Source organism: Thamnophis sirtalis, unplaced genomic scaffold (genome assembly GCF_051295495.1).
Source record: "Thamnophis sirtalis isolate CommonGarterSnake01/CBP01778 unplaced genomic scaffold, rThaSir2_p1.2 scaffold_1, whole genome shotgun sequence".
Taxonomy (NCBI): domain Eukaryota; kingdom Metazoa; phylum Chordata; class Lepidosauria; order Squamata; family Natricidae; genus Thamnophis; species Thamnophis sirtalis.
Window position 1 is genome coordinate 29,708,856 of NW_028261381.1, and position 26,095 is coordinate 29,734,950.

At 39.3% G+C, this 26,095-nt stretch overlaps 1 protein-coding gene across 6 annotated transcripts in view; it reads right to left on the reverse strand.

The window, feature by feature from the left end:
• Positions 1-26,095, reverse strand: part of SLC4A10 (solute carrier family 4 member 10) — a 182,039-nt gene that overhangs the window by 141,804 nt on the left and 14,140 nt on the right. For 5 of the 6 annotated variants that reach the window (XM_087709772.1, XM_087709766.1, XM_087709798.1 and 2 more), the window contains one exon: positions 4,172-4,264. The exons of the other annotated variant lie outside the window; for it this stretch is intronic. In XM_087709772.1, coding sequence (XP_087565898.1) covers positions 4,172-4,264 — 93 coding nt within the window. Of the gene's footprint in view, positions 1-4,171; positions 4,265-26,095 lie in introns of those variants that run through there. 6 annotated transcript variants of the gene reach the window in all.

The following is a 26,095-nucleotide window of genomic DNA, read 5'->3' on the forward strand; positions in this document are numbered from 1 at the left end:
AACCCAATAAATCAAAGGTGTTCCGTTTCAGCTATGTTTGGGTGAGGAGTAAAGGAACCTAGGATGTTTAAGACTGTCCAGAGGAGAGATTCTTTCTGGAAAAACACTGGCAATAGTATGCCTTGAATCTGTGTGTCAACTCCCCTTTGGAATACAATCATTGTATTCATATGTATAGTTGGAATTTTAATCCACAAACTGACACTACTGCTGCTGATTCTTTGTAACCCACATAAAAGATGAAAGCTGGATTCGTGACCTTACAAGCAAGTAAATCTATGGAGCTGCACAGAAAGCAACTCTGTTTTAGTATAGAATTGAATGCCAATATTAACAATTGAGGACCAGGTGGTACTTTGGAATGAAGCATGACATCATTTTATAGTTTTTCATCAAATAAAATTTCCAAACTAACAAAAGGATCTCTCTCTCCCTCTCTCTCTCTCTTTCTCTTTCCCTCCCTCCCACCCCCCTCCCTCCCTCCCTCTCTCTCTCTCTCTCTCTCTCTCTCTCTCTGACTCTTCTTCTTTTTTTCAAAAAGGCAAAATTGTCCTTTCAGCTACGTTTCTAATTATTTCTGCACAGAGAGGAAGGCATAATGCCAAGACATGTTAATAATACACATCATCATCTGTTCCAGGAAGTCCATTGACTCACCTGGCAGCTTGCTGTGAAACCCTCACCACAGCTGGTAGCTTACCAGAAGCAGAATTTCCTTCTTTCAGTCCTCAATAAAACTGAATGTTCTGATAACTTCTCATGTCAGCCACAAGCTGGCATAATGGTTAACTAGAACACAGTCAGCAAATGGTGGACAAGTGAGTCACACACACACAAAAGTCCCCCAAAGATAATAGTAATTGCAGTTGCTTTCAAACACCACCCAGAATGATCAGAACCAAACATCTGGGAAGACAAGGCCTCTGTACTGTAACACAGTGCAATGAAGAAACATGCAAAGACTTATCAACACTATTTGATCTTTCAATATAGTTGTGGTACTTATATATAAAGGTGTGCCTATAGTAGTGTTCTGAACCCAACAAACATTGGCCCAAGCCAGGAGAGGATTGACATTTGACCTAAACAAGAAGCTGAACTATAACTCCTCCATCCAGTCTTGAAAACCACCAGTGTCTGTGGATGAACAATCAGGAATATGAGAAGTATCAGAGTGCTTGTGGCTATGCTGAGAAACTGCTTAATTCAAAAGTTCAGGAATACAGATAGTCCATTTACAACCATTGATTTAATGACTGTTCAAGGTTCCAAAGCACTGGAAAAAAGCAACTTATAACCATTTTTCCCACTTGGCAGTGTCCTCGTGATCGCATGATCAAAAAATCGGATGCTTGGCAACTGGCATGTATGTATGAATGTTGCAGTATCCCAGAACCACATGATCACCATTTGAGATATTCTGACAAGCAAAGTCACTCAGGAAGCCAGATTCACTTCACAATTGTTTTTCTAACTTAACTGCAATAATTCAGACAATAGAGTAGAGTAGAGTGGAGTGGAGTGGAGTGGAGTGGAGTGGAGTGGAGTGGAGTGGAGTGGAGTGGAGTGGAGTGGAGTGGAGTGGAGTGGAGTGGAGTAGAGTAGAGTAGAGTAGAGTAGAGTAGAGTAGAGTAGAGTAGAGTAGAATAGAATAGAATAGAATAGAATATAATAGAATAGAATAGAATAGAATAGAATAGAATAGAATAGAATAGAATAGAATAGAATAGTTGGAAGAGGCCTTGAAGACCTTCTAGTCCAACCCCCTGCTCAGGCATGAAACCCTATACCATTTCAGACAAATGGTTGTCCAATCTCTTTTTAAAAACTTCCAGTGTTGGAGCATTCACAACTTCTGGAGGCAAATTCTTCCACTGATTAATTGTTTTCCTCAGAATACATTTCTCCTCAGTTCTAAATTGCTTCTCTCCTTGATCAGTTTTCACCATTGCTTCTTCTCCTGCCCTCAGGTGCTTTGGAGAATAGCTTGACTCCCTCTTCTTTGTGGCAACCCCTGAGATATTGAAACACTGCTCTCATGTCTCCCCTAGTCCTTCTTTTCATAAGACTAGACATACCCAGTTCCTGCAACTGTTTTTTATATGTTTTAGCCTCCAGTACCCTAATCGTCTTTCTTGCCAGATTCACTTAACAACTGTGGCAAAAGGGGTTGTAAAATGGGGCAAAACTCACTTAACAACTGTCTCACTTAGCAATGGAAATGTTGAGCTCATCTGTGGTCATAAGTCAAGGGCTACCTGTAACCCGCTATGCTCTGACAGGGCCTGAAATCTTTGGCGTTTAGGGAGCAATCTGAGAAGGGCAAAGGATATTGACTTTCTACTTTGCTGCTGCAGCCCTGGAAGCCAGTCTTGACTCTCAGTTTTACTGGGTCCTCTCTAAAAAACAAACAAACACCCTTTTGCATCTGATTGCAGCTTGTCTCTTGGCCTCTATTTATTTATTCTTTCCAATGCTGTTCTTTTGAGAAGTTCATTTCGCATTCTGAACCTGGACTGGATTTATGACCCAGAGGTTAAACCAATAAATTTATCGTAGATAACACACTGCCATATGGGGCCACTTCTCTCCCAGTTTGACTTCACAGCCAAAGGATCAGCGAAGTAAGCCCCTTGCTCACCAGGAAGGGTAGAAGCAAGATAACCAGCAGTTTGACCAATTGAAGGACAGAAACAACGTATGACCAGCTGTGTTGCACTTAGCTGTGAAGTGGACAGACCAAAAATAAGATGATGTTCTCAGAGTTTTCTACAATCTGCAATGCTCTACTGCTGCTTGTTGTATTGTGTGAGCAGCAGGTATTCACAATGTGGTAGGTTGCAATGTTGCATCCTTGTCTGGGACTATTTCTCAGATAGCATAGCAAAGGTTTGAACACTTATGAGATGGGATGAAAAATAGATCAGTATCAACTATTGGTTCTATATCCAACTATGGGTAACTGGTTCTATAAATCTAAAAGCAAAGCAAAACCCATGCTAGAAACATAAGGCAAATTCACTAATTCTAGAAGGATATATGTGTTAGGCAGCTGCAATAAAAAAACCCATGTCTTATGATACCTTAAAAACTGACACTTTTTCACAGATTATGTTAAAAAATCTCCTACTAGACAGCTTAGATCTGGCTTCCCAGGCGTCCCATTGAATTAAAATCAAAGAACAAGTAAATGTTCTTACAAAAAGGTCATATGGAAAGCAATGTCAAAGGGAAGTGTTCATGTAGCCATTTTACCTTTAGAGAAGCATAAAAGCCCATAATAATTTCGTTCTAATCCACATCCAAATAATACATCCTATAAAATGGAATGCCAAGCAATAGCAATAGCAATAGCAATAGCAGTAGACTTATATACCGCTTCATAGGCCTTTCAGGCCTCTCTAAGCGGTTTACAGAGAGTCAGCATATTGCCCCCAACAATCTGGGTCCTCATTTTACCCACCTCGGAAGGATGGAAGGCTGAGTCAACCCTGAGCCGGTGAGATTTGAACCGCTGACCTGCTGATCTAGCAGTAGCCTGCAGTGCTGCTTTTAACCACTGCGCCACCTTGGATATGCTTTTATCAGAAAAGTGTTTTTAAAATATGATTGGAATTTGAGGTTTTTTTTAACTTTCAGTCTGCAAGCTGGGCAGTGTATTTATTGCTCTTTCCAGAGAATTACTGTAGACATCTGAATTTATTCTGTCCAGGAACAGGTCTTTACTTAACATATTTCAGAGAGATATGGATGGATGGATGGATGGATGGATGGATGGATGGATGGATGGATGGATGGATGGATGGATGGACGGACGGACGGACGGACAGACAGACAGACAGACAGACAGGCGTATAGGTATAGGTAGAGGGGGAGAGAGAGGGGGAGAGAGGGAGGGGGAGAGAGAGAGATTTCTATAAATAAATCCGTATGTAGATGAAACAGCTTATTCTCTGCTGCTAATAATTCTTGGATTTCTCATACATTTGCATGAGCAAAAATACTATCTGTGCACTGATGTGATTGCCTAGTCTGGTAATGAAATATCTATTACAAGAAAAACAAGCTCAGACGATATCAACAAGTCTATCCTGAGCTACTGATATTCTCCACTATTGCAACCAGAAACAATTCAGACATCAAATAAGCTTATTCCCAGGGTGATCCTTACCATGAAGTGATAAGCTGTTGAGTTTGGACAGCAGATTCCAGAGGGGGGACCATTCTCCTGCCTCCGGTCTTCATCTCTGTGCTCCTCTAATAACTGTATGGAAGAAGGGCTGATTGTAGCATGTTGCTTCGGGAACAAACATAGCAAAGACAAACATTACTGACTCCACAGGAAAAAGTATTGCCTGTCTTCAAAAAATCAAGACAAGACAAAGGGTCAGGTGGGAATGAGTAGTTATTTTAGTGTTTATGAAACAACACTCAAAACTCTCATAGTTCTTATTTTCCTGAAGGTTATTGTATAGTTGGATACACACATTGTGCTAAATCATAATTTAATTACAATTTCTGGAACAAGACACTTTTTTTAGGGTCTTTACATCACCGATCATGGTTTGCAAAGCATTATGGCTCAGCATGGTATTTTAACTCATCCTTGGATATGTCCTGTCTACTGAAGCACAGAAAAATACACAAAGGTCTCAGACACACATTATCCTTTAGTACATAACAATAATAATAATAATAATAATGAATAATTATTTAGTACAGGAATAGCCAACTTGTCTTTGGCCAAGGCCACTCTAACAATGATTGAGAACCAAATTATAAAGACATAATCAGAATACAACAGTATTTGCAATCCCTGAAAATCTGTCAGCATTAAATGAGTTATTCGAAGCTACATCCATTGACCTCTGAGATACAGTTACTGGTTCCTAGCCAGGAACCTTAAATGTTTTCAGTGTCACTGAGAAATGTTTTAGAGGAGTAACACATAGAAGAAGCCTGACAAAGAAATTCTAAGCACAATGCCACATCATACAAATTCTCAAAATTCATTTCAGTTCTCAAAAGGAAGTTGATGCTGTATTAATGTAAAAGCCTATTCAGATTACTGTATTGTTACAATAAATGTGTAAGCACTGAAAATAATACATTGTTCTAAAATTTATTTATACATCTAATTGCATGACACCTATTCAAAGGGAGCCTATTCACTGTGAATCTTAAGATGCATTTTGTAGCATCTACAATGATCTGTTGCAAACCTGTTGCTATTAAACTGAAATTATTTTCACGATAAGATTCAAACTCATGTTTATCCATGAATAACATTTATTGTATCCCCTGTATTTTAAAAAGTGCTTTTTTAAAAAAAAAACACTCTATTTTCTATTATTATTTATTTTTGTTTGGAACGGATAGATAAGAGTTTGCTGCTTAGCAACATGCTAAATCATTTCAAATTGCCAACATCTTGTTTTCCTTCTGATTTAATTAAAGGAATCCTACCTTGTAGGGAGCAGGCTTTTCACACAACCCAGGGAGAATTGGTTAACACTTTGAAAGATAGACTCAAGATTCAGATGGATCTTGACAGAGCTGAGCACTGGACCCTCTCCAACAAGATGTAGTTCAGTGGAGAAAAATAAAGCCCTGCACTTAGACAGAAACAACCAAATGCATAGGTACAAAATAGATGGTACCTGGTTTAAGTAACTGTGAGAGAGATCTAGGTCTCCTAGTGAACCACTGTTGCGTCCTCCCGACGCGGCCAGCAGCCACAGCCAGAGCCAGCAAAAGAGCTGATTGGCTCTGGCGTGGCTGCTGGCCGGCAGGAGAATTGCGCCTCACTGATTGGTTCCCCGCCTGACAGCTGTCAAGTATAAATAGCTGTCAGGCGGGCATCGTTCTTTGTTCTTCTTCTTGTCCTGTCTAGTGTTGAGTTAATAAAAGCTGTTGAATGAACCCTTTCCTCAGTGCCTGAGTATTTTAAAACCACCATTTAAGTAGGAGCCAGCAATATGCGGCATCTGCCAAAAAAAGCCAATACAGTCCTGGGCTGGGGGGTGTTTCTCTATTTTGATAGCTTCCATAATTATTCTCTTGTTGAGATGTTCAGTTTTGGAGATTAATTTGGTTCCTTCAAAATTAATTTCATGTCCTGTAGCTTTAAGGTGCTGGAAGTTTTTTCTTTTTTTCTTTAAAATCAGCAAAATTCTCCACAAACACAATATCAAGACAGCCTTCAACACTGACCAAAAAATAGCCAACATCTTAAGAAAACCCAAAGACAAAATCCAGCTAGAAAACCAAGGAGTCTACGAAGTACCATGCAAAATCTGCCCTGCAACATACATAGGACAAACGAACAGGAGAATAAATGCACGCATAGCAAAACACAAGAATGCAGTAATAAAAAAAGAAAAATCTTCCTCCCTTTTCCAGCACCTTAAAGCTACAGGACATGAAATTAATTTTGAAGGAACCAGGTTAATCTCCAAAACTGAACACTTCAATAAGAGAATAATTATGGAAGTTATTGAAATAGAGAAACACCCCTACAACATGAATAAATGTGATGATACCTCCCGCTTACCAGACATCTGGAAACCAGCCCTAGTCAACAAATGAGCCCCACCCACCAGGCCGTTACAACACGAAACAACAACGGACACACAGCCAGCCTCAATCAGCACCAATCTACCAATCATGATACAACCACATGACCAATCATTCCACTTACTGAAACAACGCCAGCACTCCACACACCCCCACCAAGATTTATAGAAAGATGGCAGCTCTGACCATGTTTTAAGCCCAAAACCCAGCCTGAAGATGGCGAGTGAGAACTCGCCGAAATGTTGCCAAGACAATCTCAATCTTACATAGGAAAAGACCCAAATACAACAAGACCAGCATACACACACACACACACACACACACACACACACACACACACACACACACACAAGAAATAGTGGATGGAAGCTTGTTAAAGAGAGATCCATCCTAGAAGTAAGGAGAAATTTTCTCAGTATAAAAAATTAATCCATGGAATAGCTTGTCTCCTAGAATTGTGACTTCTCCATCCCTGGAGGTTGCAGAAATTGACTGGATAACCATTTGACTGAGATGGTATAAGGTCTCTTGTCTTGAGCAGGATCTCCAAAGTCCCTTCCAGCCCTATGATTCTATGTTTCTTGTTACATGTTGTAAGACTTTTCATACATAACTGGGGCAGAGGCTCAGGTCTGGCTATTTGGTCAGCCTCTCTGTTTTTCTGAAGAGGTACCAGGTTATAACCTTGAACCTATCAGCAGGTGCCAACTTACAGATTCCTTTCTCCATCACTCTTTTTTTTCCAATCAGTCACACTACATAAGATGTTATTTTGTACCAGATCCAGGCAGAGGCAAAAATGGCTTTGACGCTGTTAGACTGCAGTCTGTCTATCTGCTCACTGTTGGTTCTCTTTCTCTTCAGCTAATTCACAGTATGTTATTTATTTTTTTGCTTTCTCTGCCTGGAGCTTCTGTAAGAATTTAAGCTACCCTTGCCTTCACGATGGAGGAAGAGGGAACTTGCATTTCGGGGGGGGGAACTCAATTTCAGCAAAGCTTGTTCACACAGCTTTCAGAAATATCCACAGGAAATGGTACAGAAGACAGCTGCAGTTTGAGAAGGCAAAGTGCTTTGCTTCTAAAGAACCATTTATGTCCTGTTTCCCCCCCACACACACACACACACTCAATTGACATTAGAAAGATGTCAGAATTTTTGGGTACAGTTTTCATAACAATGCAGCAAACTGCCACGCAAATTATTTTAAAAACTCCAAGGGGACCATTGTTATTTTTAAAATGGCAACTTGCCAGGCATTAGCATTATTTTTTAAAATGACAGGAGATCTGCTTAGAGTTCCAGAAAGTTCAGGCAGATTGTACTTCCCCCTAATCCCTTCCTCCATTCTGTTATATGCAGACAAAGATTCTCTGGCTTAGAAGCAATTTTCCAAGTAGTTTTTAGGGTAAGCTCTATTTTATAACGGGAGCAATTTCTTACTGCAGCCATTTTATAAACAGAACAGTTCTTCCCCATTTTGTGAGATTGCCTGCAATGTTTCTTCAAAATTCTAGATGTCTCTAGTCCTAAAATACTGCCTAATGGTCAACTGGTGTGGTAGAAAGATCTTGTATCTACTGAATCAATACTTTCAACCACAACTTTATCTCTGTTGCTCCAAAGAGAAGTTGAACTAAGGATCAGAGTGTTCTCAAAAGAGATTTTGGATAAACATTAGGATAAATCTCCTAACTTAGCACTAAAACACGTGCAGCTGTGGAGTAGACTGACCTATGACAGAATTCATAATATTTAAAATTGAAATCCAATCCATTTATTTAAATCCAAATTTGAAAGAGATATTTCATAAAAATGAACCTAACTTTAAAAAGTACAGATGTGAACAAGACTTCTAACTGTACTCTGTCCTACTCGCTACTGGTAATACGGATGTGAAATGTGATAGAAGTGAACAAACTGTAGCAGGTTTCTCTCTAAAAAAAGAAGATAAATGAACTGAGAATTTTAGAACCGGACAAGATGCAAAGTCTGGGTATGAATTAAAAGTTTTTTAAAGAAATGTAAATAAAATTCACATCAGTGAGCTGGTAGAAATCAAATAGGTAAACCTCCAAGTGGCCTCAATGACTCTCTAAAACAATGGTTCTCAACCTTCCCAATGCCGCGATCCTTTAATATAGTTCTTCATGTTGTGGTGACCCCCAACCATAAAATTATTTTCGTTGCTAATTCATAACTGTAATTTTGCTACTGTTACAAATTGTTAAGCCTGATTCACTTAACAGTCTTACTAACTTAACTTGCAGTGATTCACTTGACAGATGTGATAAAAAAAATGGTAAAATGGGGCAAAACCCACAACAAACTTCTCACTTAGCAACATAAATGTTGGGCTCAAGTGTGGGCTGGTAAGTCGAGGACTACCTGTATTTTAGGCTTGAACAAAAACTGGTCAAGAGGTGAAAGGTCTCCATTTGTCCCTATTCCAGCAGGGCAACGTTTGCTTCTTAAGGATGTCAGAGAGATACCCGCCAGATCTCTCACCAATGGGGCAGCTCAATCGGGTCTGCTGACTGTCGCACTTTCAAGAGCGCCAGAGGGCAGCGCCCAACCCCGGACTTCCTTCGCTGCTCCCAGGAAGCTGTGAGCTGGGCCATAAGGGCAAGACACTGCGGGGTCATAGAAGAACAAAGCTGGCTGTCACTCGACGTGCTGCCCGACTCGTTCATCCGCATGGCTTTCCTACCTCACCAAGCCCAGGAAAGTGGCATAAAGAGCACCAAATGTACCACTTCAGTGCCTGCCAGGAAGCCGCCACTACTGTCGCCAGCTTTCCCATGCCAAGGCCGCCACCTGCCCAGCTTCTTTGCCAGGTGCCATCGCCCACCTTTATGACAGTCTGAAGGGCAAGCGGCACCGAGCTTCCAGGCGGCGACTCTCCGGTGGCCGCATCCTCCCCAGCGGAGGTCACTCCCGAGGTCTCCCACTTCTTCTCACACTCCCTCCTCTTCTTCCAACTGGGCAAAACAGACCTGCTTCTTCGTGCCCCCCACCGCCATATGTCTACTACACCCAAGGGCCGCTGCTGCAGAGCTGGGCAGGCAACATGTGACCAACTAATCCCATCTTGGCAAGTGAAAAGAGAGCCTTAAGACCACACTTCCCAGAAAGCACCAGAAACCAACTGTTTACGGTGCGGAGGCTGTCGCTACAAAGCACCTCCCTTTCCACAACGAGGTTGGAGAATGCTCCCGTTGGCTAACATCAGGTGAATTAATTCCCCTCTCCAGTTATTGAGTCTAGGCCCTAGAGGTTTTAGGCAACCCCTGTGAAAGGGTTGTTCGACCCTCAAAGGGGTCATGACCCACAGGTTGAGAACCACTACTCTAAAAGAATGCAAATGACCAGCTGGCTGCAAGGAATATAAATCCTTCCATTCCCCACCATCCAGTCAGGGCTGAAGAAGCTTCTTGGATGAGAAGTGAATGTCTTCAAACAAAAAACACAAAAGTCCAGTTGCCTTCTGAAAAAGCACCTTTGCGGAAATCTTCCAACTTTTAATTTAAATTAAATCTGTCCTGCGTCTTTGGAAGAAAGGTTTTTTCATAGCAAATTTTAGAAAGACTATTAGAGATGCTTAATTCAAATATTTCTGAATTGAGTGGTGTTGGATTTAATGATCTATACCCGTGTTGGTGAACCTATGGCACGCATGCCACAGGTGGCAATTGGAGTCCTCTCTGTGGGCATACGAGCCGTTGCCCAGCATGAGCGCCTTCCGACGGCCAGCTTTTTTCCCCTCCCCAGCTTTGTTTTGGGATGGGAGGCTTTCCCTCCCCCAGCGCTGTTTTGGGATGAGAGGCCAAAAGGGGGGGATGTTTTGCACGCATCCGCAGGGCAAACATGGGGGGTTGAATGTGCCTGCGTGGGGTGAGGAGCGCACAGGAGGTGTCACACATGGATGTACAGGGGGTGGGACACGTGGGAGGAGCATTGCATTATGAGTGTGGGCACACAAGTTCATGCGAAAATGCACACGCAAGTGCTTTCGGCACCGAAGGAAAAAAAGGTTAGCCATCATTGATCTATACGTTCCCTTCCAATTTCCAAACCTATAACTTTATAACAAATAGTTTCTCTATAACACAGTATTTGAACAAACATGGGTAGAACAATTCAGAAATGCCTACTTTTCAGTTTTAAAACTGCAATTTGAAAAAAAAAAAGCAGTATTATAATTCAATGCCAGGAAAATGGGTACCGATGGGGAGACCGGGGGCTGTTTGTGTAGCAAATGACAATACATCCATCAAGATATCATCATGCAAATGATATAATTTGGATAGTTACATCAAACACTGCAATGTACTCACATGATTTTATCATTTGCATGATTACGTGTTGTCTTCTTGATGTTATCATGGCTTGCTATGGACATTTCAGAGCTTTTGAATAGAGTGGTAATTATGATTATATCACAAACCAGAAGCCTGGTCACAGTAATATTTTCAAAATGGCAGATTAAGGATTGTATACAGGAAGAGGAACATCATATTTCATTAAAGAGTACGGGGAGGAAGAAATACTAGGTATCCTCAACAGCAAACTCAAAGACATGTCTGAGATAGAGCACTAACCATAATCAATCAGCATTGTTCTATACAACATTCATCCACTAACATTTTCTTATTATACTATGTACCAAAGGTTTCCATAGCAATAAAAAGTCACTCTATTTCAGTTTTCAAGGGTGAAATACATATTTATGGGTGAAAGTGTATCTACCAACATTTCAGAATCTGTACAAGCAAAATTATTTTGCTTTTTCTTCTCACAATATACAATATTCTGTTTTTAAAACTATGATGGGGCAGTCCTCAATCAAACTAGATCTCCGGTTAATTCATTAAATATGTTTATTTCATTATGTTTACAGAGAACCTTGGAAAGTTCTATTCTGGTAACTGTGGCAAATATTGTATTGCCTTTATGATGGCGCCAAATTCATTACAGATAGAGTAAAATTGCCGTCCCCATCCAAAATTAGCATGGGCAGCAACTCATACAAGCTGCTACACATCAGTTTCATAAATGAGTGGCTCTCAATCTTTATATGAGCCGTGGTGGCGCAGTGGTTAGAGTGCAGTACTGCAGGCTGACTCTGCCCACTGCCAGCAGTTTGATCCTGATAGGGCTCAAGGTTGACTCAGCCTTTCATCCTTCCGAGGTCGGTAAAATGAGGGCCCAGATTGTTGGGGGCAATAGGCTGATTCTGTAAACCGCTTAGAGAGGGCTGTAAAAACCAGTATATGTCTAAATTATATTGCTATTGCTATATATTTCAAGTCCCACCAATTTCAACTGGAAATATATTTGTAATTTGTGCTTCATGTTGAATGCTTCAAAACTATAGCAGTACGCGCACACGCACACACACGAACCCAGTCATTGCTCAAGGAAATAACTAATTTCTGAAAGTCAGAATGCAAAGAGAGTCGCCAGCTCTAAACTGCAGATGAGGAACAATTGACTTAACACTCTCACATTGCTCCAGTTCAGTCACCATTGGTGACAGGAAGAAGATAAATCATCCACAAATAAAATAGCATGAAATGTGCTTGCCTAGAAGGAGCCTTGAATGGAGAAGGAAAGAAAGAAAGAAAAATAGTCTCTGGGCTCATCCACACTTTATTTTTGCTCCAGCATAACAATGGATAATTTACCAAATACCATGGAAAGGAAGAAAACAATACTGTCTGTTTCTCTGTTTTTAGGCTGCTCACATAAGATGTAGCGTTTTCTCTCCTCCGTTGTTGCAAAATAGAGCACTGGTTCACCTCCTGTACTTCATTCCATCTTAGACAAATGTCTCCATTCCGATTGGCTCTGGTGGGCAGGCCTCCCAACTCTTTGTCTTCAATGACCATTTTGCACTAGGAGCAGAAGTGGTATTCAGCAGGTTCTGACCATTTCTGGGGAACCGGTAGCAGAAATTTTGAGTAGTTTGGAGAAACGGTAAATACCACCCCTGATTGGCCCCGCCCCTATCTATTCTCTGCCTCCAGAGTCCCAGCTGATCGGGAGGAAATGGGGATTTTGCAGTAACCTTCCCCTGGAGTGGCGAGGCAATGGGGATTTTACAGTATCCTTCTCTTGCCACGCCAACCAGGCCATGCCCACAGAACTGGTAGTAAAAAAATGAGAGGCCTGTCTGCCTACCATAACCTTTCAGTCTTTTTTCCCTAAGCCCAGTAACTTAACAATAAAAGATAGACCTTTTCTTTTTATATTTTTAACAAGTTGAAATAATGGGCCATTTTCTTGTTTTAAAAATTGGGTGAAATTAACAAATGTGTTCCCAAGTTTTATCTTCTGGCCCAAATGATAGAAAGAGCTATAAACCACCACCATCACCCCAGTTCTCAAAATACTTGTCCAGAGAAGGGAAAGCAGATGGTGCTTCTTCTCCGGGATGAATGGCAGGAGAAGAGAAGCAGGAACTGCCCAGGTAGTCTGGACATAATACCTGACCCTCCCAGTGGCCAAATGGGAGAAATGGAACTGAAATCCAGGGGCAGAAAATCTTAACCCAACTTCATTTTCCAGCTAATTTGCACATGGGAGACAAGGAGTTCAAGGCTGTAGGACAAATATCTCCATCAGAGACAGCATGAAATTGATCAGAGCAACTTAACAGACTTTGTCTGTTTTGAATCTAGGAGTTTTCTGAGACCAGAAAAAGGCTGCAGCATCACTTTTTAAAAATATAATAGGAAATTTATCAGCGTTACAAAAATATACCCGAATTACCTCTTTTAGGGCAACTGATGTATATTAATGTACAAAACCATTCATTAATTAAGCAACTGCCTTTTTATTGTTTCATCAATTACATTTAAATGCTTTTGCAGCTTAGAAGGAAAAAAAAACCCAAACATCAAAACTGCTTCTGTGAGGTTTTAAAAGAATTGTGTGATGACACAACAAAGAGCAAACTGGCAAAATTCATCTTCCTCTCCCATGTCAGCATTTCATGATTGAATACTATTCCTGAATTTCAGGAATGAGTTCAGAAAAATTTCCAGGTTACATATTATTTTATCTATGTGTTTCTGAAAAGAAAGGTGACACCAAAGAGAACAGAGGACAAAAAATATTTCCACTCTTCTTTTCCCAGACGAGATAATTTCCTTCACAAACTTTTTTTCATGAAGTTAAAAAATTTCTTCACAAATTAAGAAAATGGGGAAAGGAAGTATTCCACTCTGCAGAACAACATACAGTTCAGAAGCCTTTCCAATATCTAGTTAGTCGAGTGCTACCATATGGTACTTTTGTTCACGTTGAAATGTACTGGATGCAGAATTAATGTATTCTTCGTCTGATTGGTGCAGACATAAAGCCTATTAATAAAGGCCTATATTAGAATTGGTTTGAAGAACAATTCCCAAACGATGGCTGAGAACTGACAGACGGCTGTGGGAGGTTTGTCAGAGAGTTGTTAGAATGCCAGCAGTGCGTCTGGGAAATAGTACTGAAAAAAGAAACTCAGGAACAGAATCTTCCAGGTCATCATTAATAACTGATAATTCCTAAACAAAGATAATTATTTCATTTGTGCTGTGCTTGCCATGGGCATCTGACGGAGAAGTCTATCAAGAAGGCTGAACAAAGGTATTGCTTCCAGGGCATCAGGGGGGGTCAGCTAAAATGACTACATCTAAAGATGTCCTCATTACAGTGCAAAGAACACAAATTGCAGTTCCAGGAATAAAATGGCATTAAGGTATTTTGATCTTCAGAAAAAGTCTTCTCCTTTTCCTTTAAGTACCCACATTCTAAGAAACTCCTGGTAAACAAATTCACATGAACTAAAAAGAACACTGTAGGTGTGTTTTCAAAGTAATACACAGGAATTCTATTTTTGGGAAGTCAATTTAATTTTAAGGATATGGGTTATTTCAGCATAATTATATTATCAGAAGATTATTACAGTACAATACTTGGAATTTTACTTGACTCGTTTTTCTGCCTTTGAGAAAAGTCTATTGATTCTTTGGAACATTGGGTTATGCTTTCAATGGGCCCTGAATATGTCCACAGCCGAGAACAATTGCTTCTGTTTCCACCCACAAAAGAGGTGCTATGTAGGACTGCTATGTTCATCCATTCTTTGATCTTACTCAAAAAGAAGAGGAAAGTGAAAGGGAGTTGCCAAATCTATAAAAAGAATTCTATCGTGGAATCCTACAAACTAGAAACAGACCTTTCCAAATGTTCTAGAAGTGGCCCAGCCACAATGTGACCCTTTTACGTGGTTGTAACATGTTCTTGAGGGAATGTTCTGCATACTCCTAAGGATTTTGGTTCTGACCCAGCCTTAGCAGAAACAAGAAACAGACTCCTTGTCACAAAAATACCCTCTTTATTTATCTCCTGTGAATTAATGGCATTATATATAAAATGTCCAGACAATAGTCCTTCCAAGAGTTAACTGCACTAGCAGACCTTATCAGTTTCTTGCAAAAATTGCCAGAGCAGCTGAAAGGCTGCAAATTAAGTTCTGACAAGCAGCCTGTATAGCACGAAACACGATGAGCAAAATCTTCTGAAATCTGAACTGTTGTCTCCCACGACAACCACTCCCCTTTCCTTCTATTTATTCCCCAGCCGAGGAGGGACCATTCAGTGTCCACGTGTGCCTTGCTTCCCAAGTCGACTCCTTGTCCTAAGTTGCTCTCCTCTCCTAACAGCTCTGCATATACGTGCATCTGGAACAGGCTCCAGCTGTTCTTCCTCCTCACTCTTAGCAGCCTCCAAAGCCAGCTGCCTGTCTGGTGGCTGGGAAACGTTGGATGGCCCTGGCTCTATCCCAGTGTCCGACACTGAGCATCCATCAGAGTCTTCCCCAGGCCCCAGACCTGGTCCAAGTTCTTCCCCAACCTCCTCCTCATCTGAGTCTGCCGCCAGCTCTGCTGGCAGCTGGCAAGCCACAAAAATTTCTTACAGAAAATATTCAATACTCCTATCAAAATGGGGAGCCTAAAAGGCAGTTGTTGTAGAAAACAAGACAGAGCTGGAAGATGAGGTAAAATGTGTCATCATCTTGGTGTTCCTACAAGAGACCTAAGTCCATCCCTCCATGAATTCCGCTGAGCCATATCTAGCACTAATTCAGCTTTGACCATTAGTTGGCCAGATTCTTGTGTATATGTAGCAATAATAAATTCTTCTGTGCTTTGAAGTTAATGAATGGTTATTTGTACCTGACAGTTGTATGGGTTGGGTGATGGTTGATCGCCCACAATTTTTGGTATTTATGTTTTTTATTTCATTTATATTTGTTATATTATATATTGTTATAGTTTTTAATGGTCATCATGCTCAGAGTAGATTTTTGTGAGGTGGGCGGTAATATAACCATACTGAATAATAAATTGAAATATAATTCCCGGAATCCTTTGAGAAAAGTCATCATGGGTGTAGTGGTATAAAACAACCATAGATTTGTAGCCTAGACAAGCCCTCTTGGTTTGTAACAATGTATCTGCAGTTGTATGAAAATCCAACATGCCAATGTATATCCATAATGTACATGTTTTTCAAACCTAAATGTACATTTAGAAGGGCTCAAATTTGAGTCAAAGAAGCCTACACTGTAAGTGGATTACAAAATTGGCAGAACATCTGTAGTTGTGGGAGAATAAAATGCCATATTGCTAGCATCTGAGTCAATTCCACCAAGCCTAACAAGAGCCAGAGCTGAGAAAAGTTGTAAGATAAGCATTTGAATAACATTTTCTCATCTTTATTGTTCCAAATTCTTAATTTAATTACCAAAAATTTTCAAAGAGGCAAAGCTTAAAACTGAAATTATAATTTATTTTATACGCATACCAGCTATAATGCTCCAGAGTTCACACTATAAGAAGATAATGCAAAAGTAAATTAATCCATTTCAGTCAGCACATGCCTGATTCTTAAATAGGTAACCAAAACCCAAACACATTAGGTTGGGTTCGCCCATAATTCCAACCCATACTATTTTAATTTATCTTTTGCTGAATAAGCCATAGTCAACGAATTCATACAATACATTAAGTTATCAGCTATATATGGCAAACTACAATGGCCTACATTATGATTTGTAGCAACATATATAACCAGTTATTAATACCGTGTTTTCCCCAAAATAAGACAGGGTCTTATTTTCTTTTGATCTCTGAAACAAGCACTTGGCCTTATTTTCTGGGAGGTCTTATTATTTTTCAGGTTCAGAAGGCGGTGAGCATGGTCACTTCATGGCTGCTGCTGTGTTGCAATATTTTCATGGCGGGCTTATTTTCAGGGGAAGGCTTATTTTAGCGCATGCACTCAAAAGCCCGATTGGGCTTATTATTCAGGGAGGTCTTATTTTCAGGGAAACAGGATAATTTACAAGCAGATATATAAATGCTGAACGATCCAATCATACATGATTGCCATGTATCTCTTCTTTGTGTGTCCACTGGTCATTATTCTTCCAAATAAAGGCCAAATCCCAATAGCTGTAAGAGATCTCTAAAGGATCTATTTCTTTTGCTGCTATCACCCACTCATTTTATTTTCCTCTTTTATGCCTCTCGGTTAACATGACAAGAATTAGGGAGGATGCAAGGCAGCACAGCACAGTATGTTTCTTAACATTTGAACAAAGTAACAAATTAATTATATTAAATAAGTCAACAGTTTCATGTAATATTACCCCTATCTACTCTCTATCCCTCCACCTATCTATCCCCAACCTCTCTGACAGATGGAGGTTTTCTTAAGCTAGGTGAGGTTCCTTCAGATTGGTCTTTCATCCATAGTTCCTCAATCCCTCTCTCATCAGTTCCTCTCCCACCTCCAGGATATAACTAGAAGTTATCTGGTTGTGATTGACAGTTCCACCACCCAATCATCACAAATAATGATTTATTTGTAATTTGTAAACAAATTATTTACTTATGACTAAATAAAAAATAGTCATAAGTAAATAAATCACAGCAGTTGACAAGTGTTGGCTCATCGTGCAAAAGCTATTCCAGATTAGATCTTGTTAGTACTTGGATGGAGACCACCAGAAAAATATAATTATGGAGAGGAAGTTTGGCCAGATGTTTTCACTCAGACTATCTTTGAAAAACATGATAGACCTGGGAGAGCAATAGTGATGAACTCACAGATACTTGAATTCTCCAGCAACAAGCAATGGTGACCCAAGGACTGGAAGGAGTTAGATGGTCAAGCCATAGACCTGAGCTCTATGGCTGCTCAGCCTTTTGTTTTTTGTACCTTGGGCCAGTATTAGTTCTTTGAAGTTATTGTGCTAGACTTCTTTACATATATAATGTTTCACAAACCTTGAATGTTTTGTATTGAAGAGGCTGTAGTAGATTGGGAGCAGGTGGAAATCCATAAACATCAAAATTATACCTTAATTTTTATATAACATCATTCATAGATAGATAGATAGATAGATAGATAGATAGATAGATAGATAGATAGATAGATAGATAGATAGATAGACAGACAGACAGACAGACAGACAGACAGACAGACAGACAGACAGACAGACATTTGCAGTTTGTTTATTTATTTGCAGTTACCATATCATTGACTTATTTGCAATGACCAAATCGTCATTCTTTGATACATCTCAACATATTATTGGGACTATCAGACCGTTACCCTTATGAAACACTTCTAGGTATTCCCCAATCTTTTTTGAACCAGTGGGCGTATTTGAAATTGGAAAATATGTTGTTGGCATTCTTGCATAGTGGTTGCCATGGTAGATGAGCTCTGGGAGCCAAAACCAAAACACTCTGGGAGCAGAAGACAAAGAAAACATAGGACTGCAACCATCCACCTTTTCAATTTCTAAGAATGCCGAGGAATTTACATAGGACTTACAAGCTTTGTTGGAAATATAGGCCGATTTGCAGCATTATTGCTTCCTATTCTTTTTTTAAAAATTAGAAGTATAAAGCAGTTTGATGGAGCAGGGAAGGCCAAGGGTCATATTGGTGAGCACACTGACATTATTAGGACCCAACTTGGGGACCGCGGGTTAAACAATCAAACTGGCATTCACCCTATAATAAAAAGAGTTGCTTTTTATTTAGTATGATTAAAGGGTTAATTGGTCACTTCCTAATAAGAAAGGCAGCCATAAAGCTGAGAGAATTTAATGATTAGAAAAAGGGTAAGAGGATAGAGACAGACTGATCTCTGTGCTGTGTAGCTTAAGGGGAGCGGGGAGGAGAGCCCTCAAAGGGATAACAGGGATGTAAACTAGATTAGAAAAGATTTTTTTTTTAAATCCTGGATGAAAGGAATGGCAAACTACTTCTACACTGTTTCCAGGAAAACTGCATTAATAGTGTCCATAAATAAACCAGAAATCAAGCTATTGTTTAATTGTTCATGATCACCTGGTCCTACAAAGTAAATGAAAGACAATATTTATTTAGAAAATTTATATGGCTGCCTGTCTGGACAGAGTACAAACATAGCAACAATTAAAACATAATCAATCTTAAAACATTAGACATAAATCAAAATAAATATAAAAACATTACCCCTTCACATTTACGCATTTAAGATATTACAGTATTACAAAAAGGATAAGGTGGTGATAACAATTTAAGTTTAAGCTTCTACATAATAATTCCAATATCTGGGGCAACAATAATGAGTTTTCAAAGGTTATTTATCTACTCGTTCCCCCAAACGTGGACCAAATTGTCCATTTCCGCTGAAATAAACCAGCGTTTCACCACAAATGGTGGCAGTGGTGGAAACTGTAGAAGTCTCAAAAATCATGAAGAACAGATAGGGTCAGGAATCAGTGGAACTAAATGTCTTAAGTCAAAAGCGCTTTGTAAAAGGCCAGAGGCAAATGGGGGGAAGGGGGGGAGACTAAATATATTTACATAAGAAAGGAAAAGAAAATCAGAAAGGTTCCCCAGAAGATGAACAATGAGTGATGCTACCTTAATAAAAGAATGTAAAAAACAAAATCTCCAGCATGAAAGAAACAAGGCAGAAATAAGAATGAGTTCAACCAAAAAAGAAAAAAAGGATATAAAACTTCAGTTCAAACAGGTACTAAACATTTAGAGAAATCTGAAAAACAAAAAGCTATTGAAATGCACAGACTTTTCATAGGCAAAAAAAAAAATCCATGATAACATGTTATAATTGTGACTTTGTGTATAATTGTATAATTGTGTAATTGTGAGCTATTATTTCAAGAGACAAGCAACTGACTCAAAACCGGAACTACAAAACAAGGTGCTACAACAAATTTTAAATTGAAGAAGAGTATCCAAATGATTGCTTATTGCTAATTAGGTCTAGAAAAGTACAGATTGCAGAAGGAATGCAAGAACCATTCTGAGAAAGTAAATGTTAACTCAGTCCTGAGGAAGGAGTAGGCATGGAAAGACACTCAAACATTCTGTCTCAAGGTTCTGTTATTACAGTATAGAATACAATACTATACAATAGAGTTCCAGTAGTCCTTGTGTTGTCTGTGCCATGACTTGTCCTCCCTCAAGGGCTGACCAAGATATGTTAAATGATCAATTAGGAGAGTCAATCATAATTGATAACCAAAATATTATGGGAATAGTAGACACAGGTATCTCTTTTTTCCGATATAAGTTTAGATTTGGTGAACAGAGTGAGTGTTCCTAATCACGAAGTGGCTGCAGCTCACTTCTTCATCAGATCTTTCAAATACTGAAGGCTTTTGTAACCAAAAGTCATTCAATGCAGTGGTGGGATTCAAAAAACGTAACTACCAGTTCTGTGGGTGTGGTTTGGTGGGCGTGGTGTAGTGTGCCTTGGTGGGCGTGTCAGGGGAAGGATACTGTATAATCTCCATTCCCTCCCCACTTCAGGGGAAGGATACTGCAAAATCCCCATTGCCTTCCGATCAGCTGGGACTAGGGAGGCAGAAAATAGATGGTGGAGGGGCCAGTCAGAGGTGGTATTTACCAGTTCTCCGAACTACTCAAAATTTCCACTACCGGTTCTCCAGAACTGGTCAGAACCTGCTGAATACCACCAGCCCACAGGTGTGAGGATCTTAGCTGCCTCCTGATAGGAACATAGAGACTATTTTCTGATTTCCCAAACAATCCTATGTATCACCTAGAGAAGTAAAGCTTTAGTGTCAATGGGCAAGGATCAAGCACAGACTTCAATCTCCAGCTTTTCTCCTTTTATAGGTTCCAGCTCAAGCAGAGTACCTTCATTCTTATTACACCTTGCCACATTCTGCATTAGCCTGCTACTTTTTCCATTTTGAAATTAAGGATTTTTTTTTAATTACTACTTTCTATTATTTTTCATTAAGCAACCAATAAATCTGTTGCACTGAGGGAAAAACAGTTTGGTTTCAAAGCATAGGAAGATCCGTTCCCTCAAAAAGAATAGCAGATTGGTAAAAACACAGTCCATTAATGTATCATTCATACCAAACAATATATAACATGTTTAAAAAGGCCAAATAGAATCCCAATTCCCAAACAGGAATTTTAACCAAGAAAAATTTACAACTCTGTGTAATATATTTCTGGAAAGTGAAAAAGGATATCTTGCAGCCAACAAAATTTATACTAAATTACTTAAAGGGTCACAGAAATAATCTTGACAATTACTTTTCAGAAAGGTTTTGATAATATTTGCCCTGCAACTTTATTCTGGCTCATTTTTTCAGTGACCAGGTTATTACCTATTATCATTTGCAAGTGAATGAGACTTGTTTTCTTAAAAAGAACATATGTTATATTCAGTAAAACTATTCCAAAACTAACAGCATCAGCTGAGCCATTGCACTCTTATTAAAAACTGAATTGAATGTTGAAGTAAACTTCAAGTTTCATAAAGCTGCACAAATCCACACAATGGGAAACTGACTCTGAAGGGCGGCTTAAATATACAATGATTGCTATAGAAAACAGAACCTGCCATTTAGTATTCATGAATTCAGCTAATTATATATTGTTAGCTATTAAATGTGAATTTATATTCAGTATTTAGCACCTGATACATGTCCATCATGAACCAGTTTAATCTGTATTCCAAAAAGCAGCCTAATTAAAGTTCATAGATCAAATTAGATTTTCATGGAAAAAGTTAGTTCCAACAGAAATATTATAAGTTAACAAGATGTACTGTTCCATTCCAGGTTATCTGTATTCTGTCAGGTTAGTATAAAGAGGAAAACAAATATAGCAATTAAAACATCAAAATGCAGTTCACAGTAACCATTCTATTAATTTACCACACAGTCAAACACCAAAAATAATGTGACTTATAATCAAAAACATCCAGAGGACGCCAGTTGAAAAACGTTGCTACTGAAAATGCTTATTTAATTATGGAGGAAAAGATGTATCTGTGGGGCCTTAGTGCTCTCTGAGCTTGGTTGTTTTCTTGCAGACATTTCATTACGAAACAAGGCAATATCATCAATGATGAACAGCACTAATGATGTTACCTAGTTTGGTAATGAAACAATTGCAAGAAAACAAGCAAGCATAGAAAGCAGCAGGGACCCCACAATTCAACCCTGAGCTACAAATATTATCTTCTAAAAAGTAGATCAGCAGCTACTGACCGATCTCTGTGCAACATATACTAGGTTGACTCAGCCTTCCATCCTTCTGAGGTTCACAAAATGAGGACCCAGATTGTTGGAGGCAATATCCTGACTCTGTAAACTGCTTAGAGAGGGCTGGAAAGCATGTGAAGCGGTATATAAGTCTAAGTGCTATTGCTATTACAAAGATTGCTTATTCTTCAAGCAGTAGCAATACCAACAAATCTTCCTGCTCTATTGATCCATCCCATCCCTGGAAAAGAACAATTGAGGAAGTTATAAGTGGATATTTGTTGTACAATACTTGAATTGCTGTTGAACCAGTTTTGCATTCCCAGGCTAAGCAAGGAAAATAACACTGATTTTCCCTCTAGTACATATACCTGCAGTCTTAACTCAGCACTGTATTATTTAAAGATAAATTAATCTAACACAATTCATAGTTACAAATTATAACTATTGAAAAACAGAGAAATTAATACGCAACTACAACATTCATATTCTTTAAAAATTAACAGCAATGAAATAAAAACATCAGCACGTTAAATCTTGAGCCAAATTCTTCCTGTAAATCAAGCTAGAAGTAGAATGAACAATTTTGTCTTGTTGATACAGTGAGTTTTCTATGCACATTTCCTGTAGAAAGAAGCTCCCACTAAAAGGCATGTCCCAACTCAAAGCTGGATGGATCTTATTGTAAGATGATAAGACAGAGCCTCAAAACAACTTAACAACAAGGTGGGCTCCCATTGATGTAAGCCACATATAGCTTTATTATCACACACAATAATTTGCACTAGGCCTGAAAGTGTTCTGCTTGGCTATCTGAAGAGCTGATACACAGTCAATTTCACAATGTTCACATTCATCCTCTTCAAATACTCCTGAGAAACGCATTAGGTTTGTTTGTTTGTTTGTTTGTTTGTTTAAAGAACCTGGAACAAATTCAGAGGCAACTGAAGCAGCAATTCTAAGCACTTTTTTTTAGATTATTATTGATTATACCCATGCAACAAAGATGACTAGAAACTAAAACATATCAAGAGTAGTCGCAATACATGGGTATGTCTAGTTTAATGAAAAGAAGGAATAGGGCAGAAGTGGGTTTCTACCGGTTTGGACCGGTTCAGCCAAACCAGTAGTGGTATGCTGGCCTGAGTCACAGAACTACCAGCGACCCAGGCTGGCCATGCCCCCGAACTGGTTCCCCAGCTGCTGTTGCCACCATTTTCTTTAGTTCTGCACATGCGCAGAACAGTTTCCATTGAATGGCACATGCATGTGCATCCAGTGCACATCCAGCACGCATGAGTGAAGCATGCGCACAAGCAAACCGGCAGTAACACCGGCTAGAATCCATCCCTGAAATAGGGGTGACATGATGGTAATGTTCCAATATTTGAAGGGCTGCCAGAGAGAGGAGGGGATAAACCTGTTCTCCAAAGCACCTGAACACAGAACAAGAAGCAATGGATGGAAACCAATCAAGGTGAGAACCAATCCAGAACTAAGACAACATTTCCTGACAGTTAGAAGAATGACTTGCTTCCAGATGTTTTGGGTGCTCCAACACTGAAAGTTTTAAGAAGAGATTTGACAAAATTTCTCTGAAATGGTATAGTGCAGTGGTGGGATTCAAAATATTTTACTACCAGTTCTATGGGTGTGGCTTGGTGGGCATGGCTTGGTGGGCGTAGCACGGGAAGGATACTGTAAAATCTCCATTTGCTCCCCACTCCAGGGGAAGGTTACTGCAAAAGCCCCATTTCCTCCTGATCAGCTGGGACTCGAGAGGCAGAGAATAGATAGGAGCAAAGTTCCACTATCGGTTCTCCAGAACTGGTCAGAATCTGCTGAATACCACCTCTGGTATAGTGTCTTCTGTTTGAGCAGTGGGTCGGACAAGAATATCTACAAGGTCCACAGATTCTGTTCTCCAATTCTGTTATTCTGCAGATTCACAAATTTTCCCACCCCAGAACTTCTATCCTACCTAGTTTAAGCTTCAGTTGAACACACACACCCTTCAAACTGCTTCCATGGATTCCTTTGGACAAGCAGTTCATTGTGTGCCATTAGCATGATGAAAATTTTTTTGGCATTCACTTAGTCATTTAGATGTGAGATGATCTTTTTTATTCAGGCTAGATTCACACAACTAGACAAAATGAGAGCTAAGAATTTGTAGTTCAGCATGATGTTGGGTATTCAGACATTTACTTAGTGTTCCATCATGTTCATCAATAATATTATTTCTTTGCCTGTGAGCATGTTATGGCAACATGGCAACCATGACTTAGTAACATAATTTAAAGTATTATATTAACCTGAATCTCTTCGAGTGGAATTGGATGTTAACTCATAGGTTAAAGTTCTTTTAGGTCCATGAGGTAAAATTAATGTTGCTAAAATGACCATAGTCCCTCATTTGATTTATGTTCTCATATTTATGTTAATACCTGATAAATATTTTCTTTGGATTGATAAATTGTGTAAGAAAATTATTTGATATAGTGGATCACTGAGATTTTCTTTGGCTAAATTGAGATTACCATTTGGGAAAGGTGGTTTTAATTTATCTGATTTATCTGATTAATAACAATACCATTGTTTTATTTTAGCAGTCACTTGATTGTGAAATGAAAACATAATTGAGTTAGTTACCCTTTATGGGCTTATGGGCTTCATCTCTTGAAACTAAATATTGTGATATTCTGAACCAAAAGAGGTTTTTACGTAATACACCATAGAAGGCCATCCAAAATAATTGCAAGATGTGGTAATTGTGGACAATTTGGATGGTTTTAAAAGAGATGGACAAGTTCAATTAGATCTGCTGGAGGATTGACAAACTCACCTGTCTAAAGCTAAAGCTTGGGTTAAACTTCTGCGTCACAGCACATCAGGGAACTTAACTGTCTCTTGTTCAGAGACGATTGCTGTATTTATACGTCTGTGAATGTTAACATCATGTAAATGTGCCTTGCCCTCCACCTGCCCCTCAACAGGAAGTCGGATAAACCAATAGGCATGTAGGATGCGCATCTTCACCCAGTAGTTGAGATTTGGGTGGTGTGTACCTAAGCCCATCTGTAACCATTGGCAAACTTCATTTACCCATCAACTCCTTTACAGGGTAGATATGCGTTGATACCTACATGTAGTTGAGGGGAAGTCTAAATCAAGTTTATTGAAAGCGACAGTGCATTATCCCAACTCTTTTGAACATGCTTTATGATACCATCTAGACATGGAAAAAGGGAGGGATTTGCAGAATGCCACTGCTTTCATTACCTGGACAAAATCAGAAGAAGATACAGATATTTATGGGAAGTTTCAAGGAAGATCAAGATGTTAATAGCTATTCCTATTGCTTGCAGTCCTAGATTATAGGCAACATGTCTCAAATACTAATGGCTGGGAAGAGAGTGGAAAGGTTGGGTTTGTAGGTTCCCCAAAAAGTGTCCAGTTGATCACTGATGATATAGACAGGATTATTGTTTGGTTCAGCAGGACTCTTCTTATAACCTTCAAAATACTCTCTTCACAATTTTTGCCAAATGTTCCCAACTGGGGGAGAGAAGAGAGGCAGGCCTCTCTGGACTTCCAATCCCCTGCTATTAGTCTCCTCTAACTCCCTATACAAGGAATTAAACTAAGAACTTCTTAATATATGGTATGAATAAAGGTTCCTCCAAAGGTTGTCCATATTTCTCATAATCCTTGTTTGAAAAATAAAGCACAAACACACAGACCAGCAATTATTACCAGTGGTCATATAATTTCATAATATTTTGCTTTGGATATCGGTTTCTGCCAAAAGAAAACAAGATGACTCCTCTGGCATAATAGATGGTCTGTCCTGAAAGAGTCATTCAGTGTTTTGGCCATTCCCTTCCAGTCCATTTTATTATCCCT